At 40.3% G+C, this 18,074-nt stretch overlaps 1 protein-coding gene across 1 annotated transcript in view; it reads right to left on the bottom strand.

Annotated features, from left to right (window-relative positions):
- Positions 1 to 5,295: 5,295 nt before the first annotated feature.
- The window catches only part of LMNB1 (lamin B1), a 31,805-nt gene continuing 19,026 nt past the window's right edge, over positions 5,296 to 18,074 (bottom strand). The window contains exons 6-11 of the mRNA XM_074995028.1: positions 15,130 to 15,350; positions 14,325 to 14,550; positions 10,557 to 10,661; positions 10,033 to 10,152; positions 8,815 to 8,931; positions 5,296 to 7,775 (exon numbers count right to left, since the gene is read on the bottom strand). Coding sequence (XP_074851129.1) covers positions 7,734 to 7,775; positions 8,815 to 8,931; positions 10,033 to 10,152; positions 10,557 to 10,661; positions 14,325 to 14,550; positions 15,130 to 15,350 — 831 coding nt within the window. The 3' untranslated portion in view covers positions 5,296 to 7,733. The remainder of the gene's footprint in view (positions 7,776 to 8,814; positions 8,932 to 10,032; positions 10,153 to 10,556; positions 10,662 to 14,324; positions 14,551 to 15,129; positions 15,351 to 18,074) is intronic.

Here is an 18,074-nt window from a genome sequence, read left to right as displayed (position 1 = left end):
GATTATTCTTTGGAGCAAAAAGGGTGCGGGGGGGGGGGGGGGGGGGAAAAAGAGATGGGACAGTGGCAGCTGTGGAGCATCTACCCTCACTCCCTCCCCTGCCCCCCCCATATTATTGTTTTGACCCTAATATGCAAGAGTGCAAAAGAAATCCGTGGAGGAGGAAACTGGTGATTATAACCCACACCCTATTTAATCAGTGCTGCTAATATACTCATGCTCTCTACATGCACCAAAAGGCCACACCATGGTGCCTTGCTCCCCTTCTACAAGAAGACAATAGGGTGAATTCTACTAATGTCACATTCCCACTTCCCTCTTTGAACCAAAGAGCTGGCCGTCAGAAGGATCCTATTGACTGCCTCTACATCCTCTCTCTGAGCATCCTTTTTCATACCACATCACTGTTTGGATTAGTGTAAATTCAAAATTGATGTCTATTAGAAGGTTATTTAACAACAAATGTTTTTCTTCTCAAAAGACACAGTAAACATGCATGACACTAGCTACAACTTCACAAAGCTAATGGCAGCATGGTACTATCACAACAGATCCAGTAGAGTAAAAAATAAATTAAGTATAATTTAGAAGAGTGATAGTTTTTGTTTTGTTCGATATACCATATTCCTTTGGCTGGCAGCAGCATGGTCCTCAAAAGCATTTTTCTCACACACATGGATTGGAGCTTCATTCATTTGCCAAGTAAAAATTCAGCAGAGGGAAAAGGTACTTAATACTGAGCGCTGAACTGAAAACAGAAGTCAAACAATGCAATCCCATGTGAAGTGTTTTAGAAAATGGGAGGTATAAGTCAGCTTCATTCCTTCCTCTTCAGCCCAGTCTCACTCCTGTATGTATGCTAGGCTTCTAATAGATGGCTCACTACTAAGAGCAACCATGAGGAAAAATATTTTTTTTGTGCCAGATCCTCCTTGCTGTAAGTCTAGTCTGTTGCATCACAACGACCATGAGTGATATGACATATCACTTTCCCTGCCCCAACAAAATACATGCCCTACAAATTCAAGAAACAATATGTACATTTTTTTTAAAAAAGACTGATTTATTCCATCAATGGTGCAAAATGGTTCTGAGTCCATTATTTAAAGCTGTGTTATGCAGCCATGCTTCACAAACTAAATTCATCCTATATTTGCTTAAGAGTATAAAATCTAGGAAGTTGTGCTACGCATAAATAAAAATAGACTACGGAAAAATAAATAGATCAAGACCTCTGTAAATCAGCATTTGCTACAAGAACTTCACTGAAAGCAAGTTACAGATTAATACCACAAGCCTTTTGAATACAATCTATTGGTAGGTCTACACAGCACTGTTATTTTGAAATAAGTAATCTAGCATCCACATGACGCAACCACTTTCCAAATAAACCTGAAATAGGCACTATTCCCTATTTCGAAATAAGCTATAGGGCTGCCACTGCCTCTATTTTGAAATAGTTGCTATTTCGGGATAAAAATACAAATTCTAGAAGTGGGCTAGCCAGCCGGACACTAGCCTGACCCCAGACACATTGAGGAGTGCTTGTCCTAACATGCAGTGGGGGAGTCAGCACCCACGGACAGTGCTGCAAGCCACATATAGGGGCAGACACAGGAAGGGCCGGACTGCTCCCAGCTCACCCACGCAGAGACCCCTCTGTGGCCAGTCACCCTCCCTTGGCTGCTAGCCTATGATACCTTCCGAGACAGTTCTGTTGACAGATCGCTCTATTCTAGACATAGCCTTCATGACACCACTGCACTGAATGCAGCAAGTGGATACAGAAGTCTTTTAAATACAAGAGTGCATATACTTCTCATCTATAGGCTTCTTAAATTACTGCAAATGGAATTTCGTCTCATCAGGCCACTTTGAATTAATCCATTCACATGGAAATATCCACACTGCTATTTTTACTGTTGTTGTGCAAACCCCCCAAAGTCAAGACGGTAGACTCAGTACCATGGGTTTTGTGCCCCCTCCCCCCACTACTGGGTAGAGATGCCCTAAGAGTCTGGTCTAATTCCTTTTTTTTTTTTAAATGTACACACACAGTTTTGAGGTAATGGAAGAGTGCTTAAAGAATATTGGACCATCATATAGGAATCTATTTCTGTATAGCCATGATCAAGTCTCCTATTATTTTGATATTACATATAATGTGGCATGAACATGTTTAGTATTCCACTGGCAGTCAAATGTTTGCACTGGCTTCATTGTCTTGGACCAGCACAAATGTAACTGTTCTTGACCCACCATTTTCATAGCTCCCCTCTCCCCCCGGGCCAAAAAAAAAACCCTGAAGCATCACTATTCCACTTACAAACTTATTAGCAAGCTCAGCCCGAGAAAAGACTGACAACTAAGTATGCTAGGGGAAATGGGTCTACATCCCCATCTCATAGAATGGATGCTGAGTGGTTGGACCCAGAGGAGCAAACTTGCTCTAGGGAGGTGCAACAGGTGGTGTATTGGGCAGGAGGAAGCCCTTACCTGCCAAGTAGATAAGATTTTCCTTGTGGCCTTCTGCATGTAATTTTCTCCCCACTGTGTTTCTTTGTGTGCACCTCTGGAGACCACATACCAGCTTTGTCCCAAAGTGCACTCCCCAAACAACGTACAAGGCATCCAATATTAGTGATGCTGATAGGCATGGGCTGTTTAACAGTATTGTGGTAAGCACATCCAGCAGGATTGTCCAGATGATCTAGGGATGGGGTATAGACCGTAGCTAGCCATTGGTAGAGCAGTTGCATTCGGAGCCTTGCATAGCAGAAAACATATGTGTATCTCACCATGTGGCCCCACAGTCACAAACAGACCTGGGACAGTCTGAGAGGGAATGTAGAGACTCCAATGAGATCCTGAGTCCTCCAAAACCAAATGCCCTCATCCGAGTAAAGCCTAGGATCATCAGGATAAACTGTTGCACAGGGATGAGCATTCATTTTTCTTCATTTACCAGCGGTCTTAACTTCCTGCATGTGGACAGTAGTGTCATGATGGTGTCTCAACTTGGAATGCTCCTTGATTAAGCAGAGTACAGATAAATATCTTGACATTGGAGGTAGGCCACCACCCATGCATTTCATAAATACTCTCTGCGCTGTTGCCAGACCAAATGGTAGAACTGCATAGATCCCACCACTGGAGGAAGCATCTGTGTCCTTTAAAAATCACTGTGTGAAGGTATGCATCCTTTACAGGTAAGAGTGGAATACTGTTTTCCTGAACCTAGGGAGAGGATGGAGGAGGCCAGGGAGACCATGTGGAACTTCAACTTTCTGCAGATATTTGCTGAGGTCTCCCAGTTTCAGATGGGTCTCTGACCAGAAGTAAAATAAGTTCTAGGAAGTATAGGGGGACTTCTTCCACTGCCCTTCCCTGCAATAAGCCTTGTACCACATGCTGCAGCAGGATTTGCATACAGTATCCCTGAAGAGGAATGGGTAGGAAGGATGGATAAAGGAGCAAAAACCTTAAGGGTATAGCCCCGCAGCACAGTACTGAAGACCCAGCAATATGATGTCATAGACACCCATGCCGGGGGGGGGGGGAAGAAATCTGTTGCAGAAAAGCATGGTAGGATCCAGAATAGTGACTGGGATGTTGCCTTTGGGAACAACCTCAAGACAATTCTGGCTTACTTTCTGAACACATCAGATGCCTGAACAAGTCCAATTCAGATACATGTTTGACTAATGCACTCCCTTCTCCATGCAGCTGTAAGGCAAATTAAGTGGAAACAGGAGTAAATACAGTGGTATATTTGGTTTATTACAATGAATTTAAAATTATGAAGTCTAAAGGGTTAATTTTGCCAACTGAACAACTGTAATTACAGGATCAACCAAAGAACGTGCAGCTTGTCTTGAGAACAGACCCAAAGGCTAAAAAGCACTTCAACTACAAATCTTATTTCTGAAAAATAAAACCAGCTGCAATTCAACAGGGAATATTCTTCTGGTTTACACAACAACCAGACTGTATTAACGTAACCCAAATCCAGTATAACCTTTTAGTGCTAATGCAGTTAAACCACTGAATAGTTCCTCATATTGCAAGGTAACTTATAAATGTTGAGAAATGTCAGACATGGGCAGGATTTACTGTATATGTTACATACTACAGAAAAAAAGTCTTCATATACTGTGCAAAAGGAATCATTCACGTTTTAACACACATCACGAGTGGAATATGTCTACAAGATAATATTAGAAAGTCAGAAAATAGACTAAAAATGACATTCAGAAATACTACTGAAAACCATAATCAATGCAACACTGCACGGTGTATTAGTACAGGTTGAACCTCTCTAGCACAGCATCCTCAGGACCTGACCAGTGCCAAATGAGACAATTTGCCAAACCACGGGAGGCAAATATTCTCTAGCAGCAGTACCAACACTTCCACAGTTTACTGAGTTCTGAAAAGCCATTTGGGGTGAATTACAGCTGAATAACAGCACAGAACAGAGCCAGGACTGGTGATGGCAAACTTTGAGACCACAGCAAACCTGGCCACACCCATGACAAGTAGTCATCTGGCTAACTAAATTCATACTGATTGTGGATGTTGCTGGATGAGAGTTTGCCCGATTAGAGAGGTGCAATTTGTAGTTAATTTACTGACAGAGTCTTGTCCTAAATAGATCATTTTCGATGTACGTTAACGTATGTGCTTATCTGGGTGAAAATTAACTGACTTTAATGCAGCAACAAAAATAGTCACATAAGTCCACTCCAGCATACACACAAAACATTGTGAGAAAGAATCATTACTTTTCACAAAACAAAAAAGTTGTACATGGTAAATATAAATGTGAGACCTGCCCTGCAACCATCAAGATGGTGTCAAAACTAAGTGTATTATGGTAAGTAAAGAACTTAACATTTAAAAAAATATTGAAGCTTAGACAAATCCAAGTTTGCTTCCTAAACTTAAAAAAAGCTGTTTTATTTCACTGTGCCTAATCAAAGTGAATGAAACATTTTCACAAATAATTATGAAGCTTATAAGGTAGTAGTAAAAATCTGTAGCTTACATTCTGGTAGCAAGACCTCCATCTTGTGGTAGGATGTTTCATTGTGAAGTTCAGCAACACACGATCACAAAAGATTACAGTAAGGTCACAACATTTGCGACTTCAACATTCACAAATTCAATTATTCACGAGAAGGGGGATCACCCAGCCCTGCTGTGGCAGCAGGTGCTGGAGCTAAGCCTGCTCCTTCCCTCCCCCTTGATAGGGGGATCACCTGGCCCAGCCATGGGAAGGGCAGGAGCGGCTCAGTCCCAACAACCGCTGCCACAGTTGGATCAGGAAATTCCCCTGTCAAGGGAGAGCAAAGGAACAGCTCAGCCCCAGCAGCTGCCACTGCAAAGGGACCAGGAGATCCCGCTGTCAAGACTCCTGTCTCCCCCATGGGGTAAAAGTGCTATTTGCAAAATTCAACATTTGAGAGGGTTCTCAACAGCAAACCCTCATAAGTGTCAAGACCCTACTGTAACTTATATTTATCAGCACCGTGCTAGTTTAAAGAAAAAACTTGAATATCTTAAGACAGTATTTTAATAGACATTTACACAAATGTAGATTTGCCACAGCATACTACAACAAAACTGCAATTCACTCAACAAGAAACTATTTACAGGAAGGATTTTCAAATACCAGCTCCTACCCATGTGTTTAAGCTAGCAAACAGAACTACCACCCTGTTCCTCTAAAATTTCCATTTCCATGAATGCAAACAGGACAGATTATGAACCTGAAATCAAGGAAATTGAATTATGATTTGGGCTTTTCAAGTTCTGCAAATAGAGAATCAATGGCTTCATGTGAAATTTAGTCATTAGTAAGAGTCACAATGCAGAATGGAATTCTGAGTTGCCTGAATTGGCCTACCCTTCTAGTTTTTGCCACCACTTTAAAACAGATGAAGAATGTACTTGACCACTTCCTACATAGAAGAAATATGTAAAAAAGGGCATTTTTAGTTCAGAAGAAAGCCACAGATACACATTAATATCAACAGGGATCAAATAGCCCCACTGGTCAAAATACAGAAAAAGAATGTGACAAGTTATAAGATTCAGCAAGGAATATTCAGATTAACACAGTCAGACTAGTTCAAATAAAAAAATGTCAACGCTGCAATGGGGCTCCCCCCCCCCAAATTCACTCAAACATTGAGTTATAAGAGAAAGCATAGCTGATTTTGCTATCAGGTCACTCCTGTGCTTTCCTGATTCTGGCCCATTTTGAGAATAAATTCTCAACTACTATGAGAAAAGCAGTTTTCCCCATTACAAATATTAGGACAATTTTTTTTTTTAAATTGCAAGAACAGACTGAGAGTTACCAGAAATATTCAAGGCAAAGCAACTATCAGGAACAGTAAAAGATAATACATGCCCCAGCAAAGAAAGAATGAGTAAATTAGTCAAAATAGAAGGAGCTTTCACTTCAAATAATTTTATGGAGTACACTCATCATTGGAGGAAGATTTCAAAACCAGTTGACAACCAGACTTATACCTTTGACAGTAATTGCTTTTCATATGGATAGCTGAGGCTAGATGAACCCTCTTTCTATGCAAGTCAAGAAGCAACCAACCTAGATTACAAAGTAGTTGCATGAATTTTACAACCTAAGTAACAGTTTTATTAGAGGAGATATCAACTGAGCCACAAATGATCTATCGTAAGTATTTATCCAACTCATACCTAGTTCATGAGACTCTCCCCAGGAGAGAACAAACCACAAACAAAAAGCTTGAATTCCAAAACTTCATTTGAGTTTTCTGCAGTCTAGATAAAGGCAGGAAAACTTCTGGCCCAGTAAATTTCTAAAAGGGCATCTGAACACAGCAAGACTAGATAAGCTTTCGGATTAATGAAAACCACAGTATTTCAGATCCGGAGGGATCTATGATTACAGTCTACTTTTCACCATATCTAGCCTTTCCTCAATGAAGAGGTATGTTTAGGATTAGCTTTCTTCCTAAAATTTGGAGACAAGACAAGTCATATTAAAACAGCTTTTTATTTGTTAATATCACATAAGAAAATTTAAGCAAGTTACACTACCTTTAAAAACATAACAAACATGTTTAACACGAAACATCACCCTCCCACCCTTGATTAAGAATCTAAGTAAAGAAAAAAGTACCAATAAAAGAAGTTTTGCTGCTTCCTTCATCCTTTGATGAGTGCTTACATGATCAGGCTCTTTTTTTTTTAAAAAAATGTAAAACTGGTGTTTTCTATAAAAAAAGTTTTGTAATCTTGATTATATAGTACAAAAACCAAAAAGTCTTCCATACAAAAGAATTCATATTGGAAATGCTTTCCATTCCCCAACAGCACCTAAATATAAAAGGGATCAAACAGCAGATGGCTAGTCTAAGAGATGTAGTCTAAAAGAAAGAGAAAAAAAAAAACAGTGGCATACTACCCTTTTAACAAGGATAAAAAAGAGTGGCATAAAAAATTGAAAGGTCATTTTCAGACAGTACATAGTTCAGTGTCAACAATTCACATCTTGCAAGAGTTACAGATATGGTTTCTTTACAAAATTTTCTTTTCGGTAACAAAGGAAATTAAGGCCATTGGACTTGTAGCTTAAAAACCTCACATAAAAGAAATACAAAAATATTGTGCTTCTGAATAGGCTCTGTTCTATACAGAAGGATTACCATAATCTGAGGAACCTGGTTGACTGAAGAAATTCACATGATTGAACAGCTTCTGTTAGCTGCTCTTGGGTCTCCCTGTTAAGAATAGAAAAAAAGTTAGTGCTGGAAAAAAAAAAATCCTACTATAGAAGCTTCAGCACCTTAAGAATGCCATACAGCTATAAACAGCTATAACATGGAATACCTTGCATAGTTTAAGCCAAAATCAGTCACTATTACAGAGTTACAAATCAAAAGAGATCACCTTCTGTAATCAGAGGAATGACAGGTATCCTCTCTTGGAGCAGGCAGTGAAGAAGGGATCCAGTTTTAGGGTAATTATTATTTTTGAATATGAAGCTAGGTAATTGGTAAGATTTATAGAATGTGCACTAAGTGCACTTAGTTTTTCCAAATGGAGTACAAAGGTACAGCTATATTTTCTTAAATTTCTAGGATTCTTTAAGGTGCCAAATGAAAGTCCCAGAAACAGAGTTGCACTTAGTTATGAAGTACTTCAACTACTGTTCACAAAAATTAGCCTCAGTATTCCATAAACGTTATGAGTCTTGGCTTTCGACCAAAGACAAGGGCAACTGTAAGTTATATATCTCACAGTGGCCTTCACTCTCTCTTTACAGTAATATGTATTACTCTGTACAAGTTGAACCGCTCTAGTTTGGCACACTCTGGTGGAGTAACATCCATGGTCCAGCATGATATGCGTTAGTAGGATGCTCACTTATCATGGGTGCGGCCACATTTCCCCCCAGTCCCATAAAGTTTGTTTACAACCCGCTAGTCCTGGCTCTCAGGTGTTCTTGGCTGTTATTTAGCTCTAATTTACACCAAAATGTCTTCTAAAAGCCCACTAAGCAACAGAAGCATTAGCAATCCTGCCAGACAATACTGTCCTCCCCGCCCCCATGTTTTAGCAAATCCTCTGGTGTGGCACCAGTCAGTCCTGTGGATGCCGAAAGAGAGAGGGTTCAACCTGTATTAATCTTGAGCACTAATTTACTTCCCTATACAGGTGTTTTGGTTATGAGCTCAGACTGAGATTTTCCGAAACTTCAGTACATATGCACTTGGCCTTTTAAATATAAATTAGATACATCAGTCCCTAACAAAACACCTGCTGATGGAAAAGATCCTCTTCTTCAATTGCTTCAACAGCTTCTTCCTCAACCTCCTCCTCCTCTGCACCTTCATGCAAAGTTGTTTTGAAGACAGTGGTTCTCTGAGCTACCTCCTGCAATAAAAGTTACTCTTTCATTATCTAACAACACTTCATAGGTCTAGAGACCCGTTGCTTCTAATCTAAGTGCCAATATGACTACTACCCTGAAATAAGGAGCCTCTGCTTGTTCATCTGCCTGAATAGATTTTATTCACATGCCTGTAACTATGCACATTAGCAACACTAGCAAGTTGCTTCGAAATATTTTTTCAAAAGAAGGGTCTCTTGAAATATTCAGCAGAGCATCTATGCACAAAAAACATTTTTTCAAAATTAAATCGAAAGAATGTGGCGCTTTTTTCTAAAGTGCTCTTCTACTCCCATCTCAGGAGGAGTACCTACTTTTGAAAGAAGCCATGTAGATGCTCTGCAGTCCCTTTTTTCCTAAAAGGGCAGTCCTCATGGCACCCATTTTTCGATCCCTGGTCTGTTCTTTTGAAAGAGTAGGGGATTTGCGGATGTTCTGTTTTCAAAGAGCAGATCGCTCTTTTGATCCACTTTGGGTGTGGATGCACTCTTTTGAAAGAAGTTCTTAAGAAGAGATCTTCCGTACGGACTTCTTTTGAAAGATCACTGTAATGTAGATGTAGCTAGCAGGAAATGTATTTTTTGTTTCTTTTAAGTTCTTCAAGTGGCTAAATAATCTCCTTTAGAGCTCTTGGTTTAAATTTAAGTTTTCCTTTAAATATTTCCCACTCTGAGAATTTATCCTCTCTCAGTGGACGCCAACTGATTGGGAATCAATTGAGCAACAAAAGTTCCAATACCTTGCACTTTACCAGACACTAAATATCTTAGTGGAAGAGAAGCTATATTCAGCTGAATATCCTCTTACACTTCAGAGAACCGTATTTATAAACAAAGATACTGAATTTGTTGTTTTGCTGTTTTTTTTTTTTAAACACAAGAATGGGGAGATTTAATTCAAGCAAAAAGCAAAATCACTTAAAAGCACTACACTAGGAGGCAAGCATTAAGACCAAGTTTAGTGAAAGCCTGTCTCAAAACTATTTTCAAATGCTTCTACATTCTTGAACTTCTGTCCATCACCTAGTCTGTCTGCCTACTGAGCAGTATACCAAGGAAAGTTTAATTATATCCAGTCAACCTTACCTCTCCCTGAGAATTTTTCAGTATAACTTTCACATCTTTGCCAGTGCCCCAAGAATTCTGGTTCTTCCAGATGAGGTCAGAGGGAGGGCTGGCAGTTACTCCAGCATTTGCCGCCCAGATCTGGAAGAGAAAGGACGTAACACAGAGACCTGATTGAAATGATTCAGTCACAATACATTTGTGATTACAGTTAGCATGTGAGAGAAGATGTTAGGTGTGAAAATTGTGTGAATTTATCCCTATCAAAATTAGAAGCCTCTGTCCAGTCTCTGTGGCTCTACTGTTTTACCAGTGTAAAAAAGCTCACTTTTGTACATGCAGATTGGACAGTTTAAACGTGTATCTTCACATGCAAGTGCATGGCCAAAGCTCAATGTACACTTGATGCCAATACAGGAGCTAGTACCCTATTAAGTGATCTGAAAAATAAAATGAACCACAAATAAAAAACTCATCGTCCCATTTATATTTACATTGCTTTCAAACGGTTTCACATCTTTATCAAAGATATCTTTATCACTTACTGTAACAGTCTGGCCGGCCTTTAGTACATATCTTGAGGTATATTTGTAACTGACAGCAGCATCTCCTATTTTTCTGATCATCTCCCAGCCTCCCATTGGTTGATCCTATGTACAAAGCAAAAGGAATTCAAGATTCAATTTAATATAACTAAATATATCAATTTATACTATCTGCAAGATAAATAAAACTCATCATTAAGCCCCCAAGACAGACAGTGAGAAAAATAGCATTGGAAAGTATTCTAATATTTTGACCATCTTCTCCTTGAAATCCACATAGCTACAGTGCTGAACAAACTCAGATTAGCTCTCATATTTCAGAATGCTGTATTGAACCCTGTGACAATGCCCCATATCCGATTTGTAATTCTGACGTTAGGCTGGTTCAGGTGTTCTATCATCACAGCTTAGTTTGTGAAATATAGGATCAACACCCTCACAAATATTTAGTACCTTTAGGACTCAAATTTTTACATACAAAGTATGTTTGATCTCGAAGAGGGAGGAAAAAAGAAAACAACCCAAGACATGATTGACGCTCTTCTGTTTTGGAAAACATTTCCCAAGCAGTGCTCTTCAACTGCACTATTGTGACACATGCATTTTCCATAGTTGGTATAACATGGGTTTTTATTACCAATGTCAGTAGTAAAGAAAAAACATTGAAGGTCTCTGCCAATGGAACACTTATGATGTTTATGGAGAAATGAAGCTTTAATTCTGGGGGCTGGGGGAAGAAGAAATCTGTTTACATAGAATACAGAGATAAACATCCAAATGTGAGTATGATGCTTGAGTCTGAAGACACCAATACATGAGGCATCCCTATTTATCCGATTGAGGTTTAGGGCTAAAATCAAGTAGTCATTATGACAAAGCAGATTATAGCTGTACCACAATTAAATCTAATTTGCACTGTGCTGGAATGTATGCTTTTTGTATTGCACTGCATTCTAGACAGTGCTCTGCTCTTAAAAATAGGCACCTTTTTGAAGGACTATCACAGACAGTCATGTGGGATATCCACTCTGAACAACAAGCCAATCGCTATAAAATTTCTTACACACTGGCCTGCTAGCAGGGCTGGAGCGTTCCAGTGGAAACACAGGCATTACTTGAGAGAGACAGATTCTGCTCTATGAAAAGTAAAGAGGACCTGGAGGAGAGGAAGTGTGATGGACTCTGCCCAGCTTGAAACACTGACAAAACTCGTACCCTCAGAAAGGTCACAGTGAGTGAGCGAGCAAGCGAGCATCAGAACCTTTGCTATTTACTTTCAGAGTTCAGTTTGTGATTAAAAAATTGCTTTTTAAGCCTGTATGCTTTCCTGTCCTATTGCACTGATCTCAAACCAACAAACTAGAAGCCAGGTACAGCCACAGCCTCAGTGGAGTTCTGAGGAGGGCTTTAAAAGTCTCACACTGTTGTTCAGTTCTAAGGCAGCTGAGCAGATGTGCTCCATATCCAAAGAAAGGTATTCAGGCAGGAGGGCAAGGCCTGGGAATACACCCAACATGCTCAAAGAAAGAAAGTGGTCAGGGGCCTGCAACTTGCGGCTCTGGAGCTGCATGCAGCTATTTAAGGACTTTTTTGTGGCTCCCAAAGATGTAATTGCAAAGTAAAAAAAAGCCTCCTGATTGTTTTTGATAAACAGGGAAACAGAGAAAATCTAAAAGCCCAATAATGAACATCACACATCTGCAATGCAATCTCATAATGTTGGGTAACTTCCCCTTTAATGCGTACAGTGCACTGTGGGATATGATACTGTATCTGTGTTTTGATCATGTTGCTAGTAGTCTTGACTTTGAAAAGGAAAAGGAAGCTTGCAGCATTCCTGCTGTGAAGAGCAACACACACACTAAGAAAGAAAACAAATTAAATGTGAAGCAAAATTTGAATATTTACAGTAAGTAGGAGTGAAAGTCAGGAAGACAGTGGTGTGTACACACACACACACACACACACAGTATGAGGAAATGAATACATGAAAAGTTTGTGAACATTCTGCACTAAACAAGCTTCACATTACAAATCAGTGTGTGCTGTTCTTAAAACAGGAGTTAGTAAATTATGGTTTGATGTTATTTGTAAGGATCATCTTGTATTCACATGTATTACAACTCTTGAATCATTGAGTTTTTTTTTTACCATACTCGGGAAAAATGGCTCTTCTAGCTATTTTGGTTGAGACCCCTGGACTAGGTATTCCCCAGAGCTAGGTTGCTTGAAAGGATTGTGGGACCCGGCTCTTGGATGCACTTGCAACAGAATAAGGGCCAGACTGTAACAATTAAGGTTTGAAGTTTGGCAGCTTCTCTCTTTTGCAGATTAGTACTATACATTACAATAGCACCTTTTAGAGGAGCTCAAAGCTCTTTTTTGAAAAAGAGAATGTATTTAGCTTTATCACACCTTTTCTCCTTCAAAGGTGTATCTCCATGTAACACATGGACAAGTGAAGGAGCAAGTGTGATCTGTACTTCACAAGTTGATCTTCAGCAGACAGCTGGTGCTCGTGCTAGATGCATATAAAAACTTATTCCAAACACAGTTTAGGTGCAAACAGTCAAAGACAAGCCATATTCAGCACCATTTTGGCACGTGTAGTTGAGAACAAGCATGGCCTTGTAGACACAGCTTCTATTAAGACTCAGATTTAGGTTTCCAACTCTGACAGACATCCAGCATGACCATGATCATGTCTCGCCTACACTGATGAAAATCATGCCAGATCCACAATCTTCATTTGTGGCCAGCCAGCGTAGATGAATCAGTACAAACCTGTAGTACTGACAGAAGGCAGCACTATATGGCGTGACTTGCACTGGTGCAATTTATTCCAAGTTCTAAAGAGCATTGGACTACTGGTGCAAATATTGGCTTTGTCAACATAAATTAGGGTTTTGCACTGAAAGTTGGAGGGTGCAGCGGAGACAAATACCTATACAGACAGCACCTTCAACTTCGCATCTCAGTTCCCCCACCTATAAAGTTTTTTTTCCTACCCTTTGCCTTGTCATTTTAGAGACAGCAAGGTCTTTGTAGCAAGGGACCATTTCTTACTACGTGTATGATCAGTGTCTAGAAATCTGACTACTACTAAGTGCCAAGCGATCTTAAATGATTAAGGCTATGTCTACACTAGCCAAAAAGTTTGAAATGGCCATGCAAATGGCCATTTCGAAGTTTACTAATGAAGTGCTGAAATACGCATTCAGTGCCTCATTAGCATGCGGTCAGCCGCGGCACTTCGAAATTGACGCGGCTCGCCGTCGCGTGGCTTGTCCAGACGGGGCTCTTTTTCGAAAGGACCCCGCCTACTTCAAAGTCCCCTCATTCCTATGAGCAGATGGAAATGAGGGGACTTTGAAGTAGGCGGGGTCCTTTCGAAAAAGAGCCCCGTCTGGACAAGCCACGCGGCGGCGAGCCGCGTCAATTTCGAAGTGCCGCGGCTGACCGCATGCTAATGAGGCACTGAATGCGTATTTCAGCACTTCATTAGTAAACTTCAAAATGGCCATTTGCATGGCTATTTCGAAGAAGTTTTTGGCTAGTGTAGATATGGCCTAAGTGTTTAGGAATCTCAGTTGTACATGTTATAGAGAGAAAATACATCCAATGGCAAAATGTTACGGAAGAAGTCAGGCTGGAGCATTAATTTAATGCTAAGTCTTAGAGCCATTTGCTTTCTACAGCACTCTTGGGTTCTAGCATACAACATGACACCTGAAAGATGAAGTGATGGCACATTATTTGATTTCAAACCTGCTCAGAAGTGTTTTTGAGCCGGATGAATTTCCCATCCACGTCTATCTCTTCAATACAAACATTTCCAGTAGCAGAAGCTGAATGGGAGATGCTGACACTACTGCTAGCTTCAGATTCTTCCACATCAACTCTCTTCCTCTTTCCTCTTGTTGTGCGCATGCTACGACTTGATGATGCCCGAGAGACTGTCACCCGAGAAGATGGGCTGGGAGATAGTTTCAACCTGGATTGGAGGAAAAAAATACGTATGTTACACTTCACCACCATATTTCAATACTCATTTTAATAGCACGTAATTTGTGTTCCCTTATGACTGGGTTGACAAAACAAGCTGCCACGGCAAGTGCCACAGTACATTTGTCACATCTTGTTCCCCAAATGTTTGCATGCAACTCCATTTAAGTCAAACTAACACAATAAGGAATAGCCCTAACTTACTCATTTTAAAAAGGCTTCCTAGCCTCCATATTTTAAAAAATTGTTAACACTAAGCATTTTCTTTCTTTACAGTGTGCTGTTAAAGGCTGGTGAAAAACGTAAAGCTTTACAGGAATGCCTTGCAGATTTTCTCATCTCTCCATACCAAATACTGCCTATAATTATTAATATTTAGTAGCTTTTGAGAATAGTAATATAGCGAGTCCCATACCTTACTACAGGGCCTCTTTTGTTTTGGAAAGTAAATATGCACTCATGTAGTAAAAAAACCCTGATGCATTCAATCAAGGTCTCCCAACAAATAGCTCTCTCGACATTTACTGAATGTCTTTCAAACCATGTTCAATGGAACATCATTTCTTACCTCTCTTCTTCACCCTCCAGCAATTTCCTATATGCATTAATTTCCATATCTAAAGCCAATTTCACATCTAGAAGTTGTTCATAGTCATTCAACTGTTGCTGCATCTGATCTCTTATCTCTGCCATTTCTCTTTCTTTCTCAGAAAGCATCCTGCGATAGTTGTCCCTTTCCTTAGCCAGGGTGTCCTCTAGCTCTTGCATCTTATCCAGCCATGCCCTAGACTAGAACAAGACAAAAAAAAAAAGTGGGTATACAAAGAAACCATTTGCTTCTTAAGGGTCTCAAGAAACCTGGAATGTGAAAGTCAGTTTAGACAGTTTTCCTTTCACTAAATCTCAGCCAAATCAGCCTGGAATCAGAGATAAAACTGGATTTTTTCTGGCTTATGCTTCATCACGATGAAAACTCAATACTTCTGTATCCGCACAAGCCAGAAAATAATTCATTTTACCCTCTCAAACCATGTTAAAATTAAGCACTGAACCTCCCACTGTAATTTCATTGATTCAGTTGTATTCATAAAGGCTGAACCTCTCTCGCCTAGCACCCTCAGGACCAGACCAGCAACAGACAAGAGAAGTTGCTGGACGACAGGAGATCAATATTTTCTAGCACATTTCCAACATTCCCCCTGCTTACTTGGCTTTTAGAAGACAGTTGGGGTAAGTTACAGCACAGAACACAGAGCCAGGACTGGTAGCTGTAAAACAAGCTTTATGGGACCATGGGAGATTTGGCCACGCCCATGGTAAGTGGTCATCCAGCTAACTAAAATCACGCTGGGTTACAGAGTTTGCTGGATGAGAAAGTTCCGGATCAGAGATTTTCAACCAGTACTAACAGTGAGGGGAACAGAGTAGACCCACTGTTGCTAATTTGCCACTATCTGCTCCAAGTGGCATTATGCAACAGGGCAGAAACACATCGCAGGGCAATTCACGTGAGTAGGCTCATCACTTCTTGAACTGGGTGAACGGTTGGGATGCCACTAAGAAGTTGGGACACTAAAAATTCCCCAACATATTATAGGTTGAACCTCTAAAATCCATGACACTCTGTTCAGACAACATTCGTGGTCCAGCACAATCACTGACTTTGCTGGACCACAGAGCCCCAGAGATCTGAGAAGTTGGGGCTGGGAGACGGAGGGATGGCAACGTTGGGCTGTGGTGCTGGCAGACGGGCCAGGCAGTGGCGGGTGGCCAGGAGAGCCTGGGAGCAGGGCAGAGGCCAGCAGGGATTAACTTCCGTAGTCCAGCAAAATCCCTGGTCTGGGATTGCTCAGTGAGGTGGAACCTGTAGTGTACATACTATCCTAGGATCCGAATTTGGGGTCCAGCAAAAAATGCATTTAAAAAAAAAACAAACTTATTTTAGTGAATGAATGTAGTCTGCAATGTAGTCTGTATTCCTTTGATCTGCTCTTGGGATTTTCATTCTAATTAATTTTTTTTCATAGCAGCTTTTCCCTTATAAAGTAGTCTGTCAGCCATCCTTAATTTATTAAGTGCATTATTGCAATAGTGCAAAGTTAAGTAATGTCACTACATAATAGTGAGGGAGAGAAAAGAATCATACTGTACTGAAGTTTGATTTCAGGAAGTCCCTGTGACTCACTGGTTCCAGTCAACCACAGTAGTGTTTCTGTAGATGTATCCCCTCATTACAACAACATACACACACAAAATGGACACCACATAGACACAGACTTCACACATAACCAGGGCTAATACTACCTTTCAAAACTTCTTTAAACAACATGGAAAGATGGTATGGTGCTTAGGACACAGGACTGGGAGTTAATTTCTGTAGTGCAGTGTCAACTTTAAAATAGAGACAACCCTACCTACTTAATAGGAAACATTGGAAAGTTATATTCATTAGCATTTGTAAATGCTCACTGGAGCGCCTCAAAAGGGAAGACAAGTTAAGTGCAAAGTAGCATTATATACATTTGCTGACTTTGCAAGAATAAGTCCTGTGGATCACCAAGGAAGCAATCCATGTGCCTTTCCTCACAAAGATACTAATCAGAGCATGTAAGAAAATGGATATTCAAGATCTCCCCCTTCCAGCACCTACTAAACTGCCCAAGACAGTCACATAAGGCCAACACCACACAAAAAAAGGACACAAACACAAAGAAACCCCTGAATTATGCTGCAATACACTTGGTCCCAAAGAGCCCCAGACTTCTCTAAGGCTAGGGTTACCTAGCTAGAAATAACTTACACAACTTATTTCAAGCTCCCTTATTTTGAGCCCAATGCAGGCTACAGTGCACCAAGATTTGAAATTAAGGGCTCTCTCAAAATTCCCAGTAACTCTCACTGTACAAGGGTCTATTTCTGGGCACATCTGTAGTGTAATGTAGTCTAACCAAAGCAGGGACATAGATACAAATCGAAGTAACAGAGGTGACCAAGCATACATTATGTCCTAAAGTTGGCCACTTTTTGCCAACCTACTTTTCACTGGCATTCCTTTTTATGCAATCTGGATGATTCAGCTGAACTCTCATGCATGGGTCAGTTTTAAATTACATTAAAACAAGAGAAGAAGTAGTCCTGTGGCACCTTATAGACCAACAGATATTCTGGAGCATAAGCTTTCCAAAATATCTGTTAGTCTATATGGTGCCACAGGACTTCTTGTTGTTCTCAAAAGATACAGACTAACATGGCTACCTCTCTGATATTAAGACAAGAGTTATCCTACCCAAGCAACTATTGTTAGATTGTTCATTGCAGATAATTCACTCACACCTCAGGCAAAAACCTTCACATTAGACTTTGACAGTGAGTCACAGAAAACATTATAATGAAGCAGGATTTTTGTCTTGTTTTATCTTACAATGTAATGCACCTGGAAAAGAAGGCCATGTTGCGTAGTCTATACTCAGACCATGTCACAAACTCTAGATGAAATCTAGTTTTGCTGACAGA

This window comes from Carettochelys insculpta, chromosome 5, assembly GCF_033958435.1.
Source record: "Carettochelys insculpta isolate YL-2023 chromosome 5, ASM3395843v1, whole genome shotgun sequence".
Lineage (NCBI taxonomy): Eukaryota > Metazoa > Chordata > Testudines > Carettochelyidae > Carettochelys > Carettochelys insculpta.
Note: the sequence above shows the minus strand (reverse complement) of the source record. Positions and strands in the feature narration are given on the sequence as shown.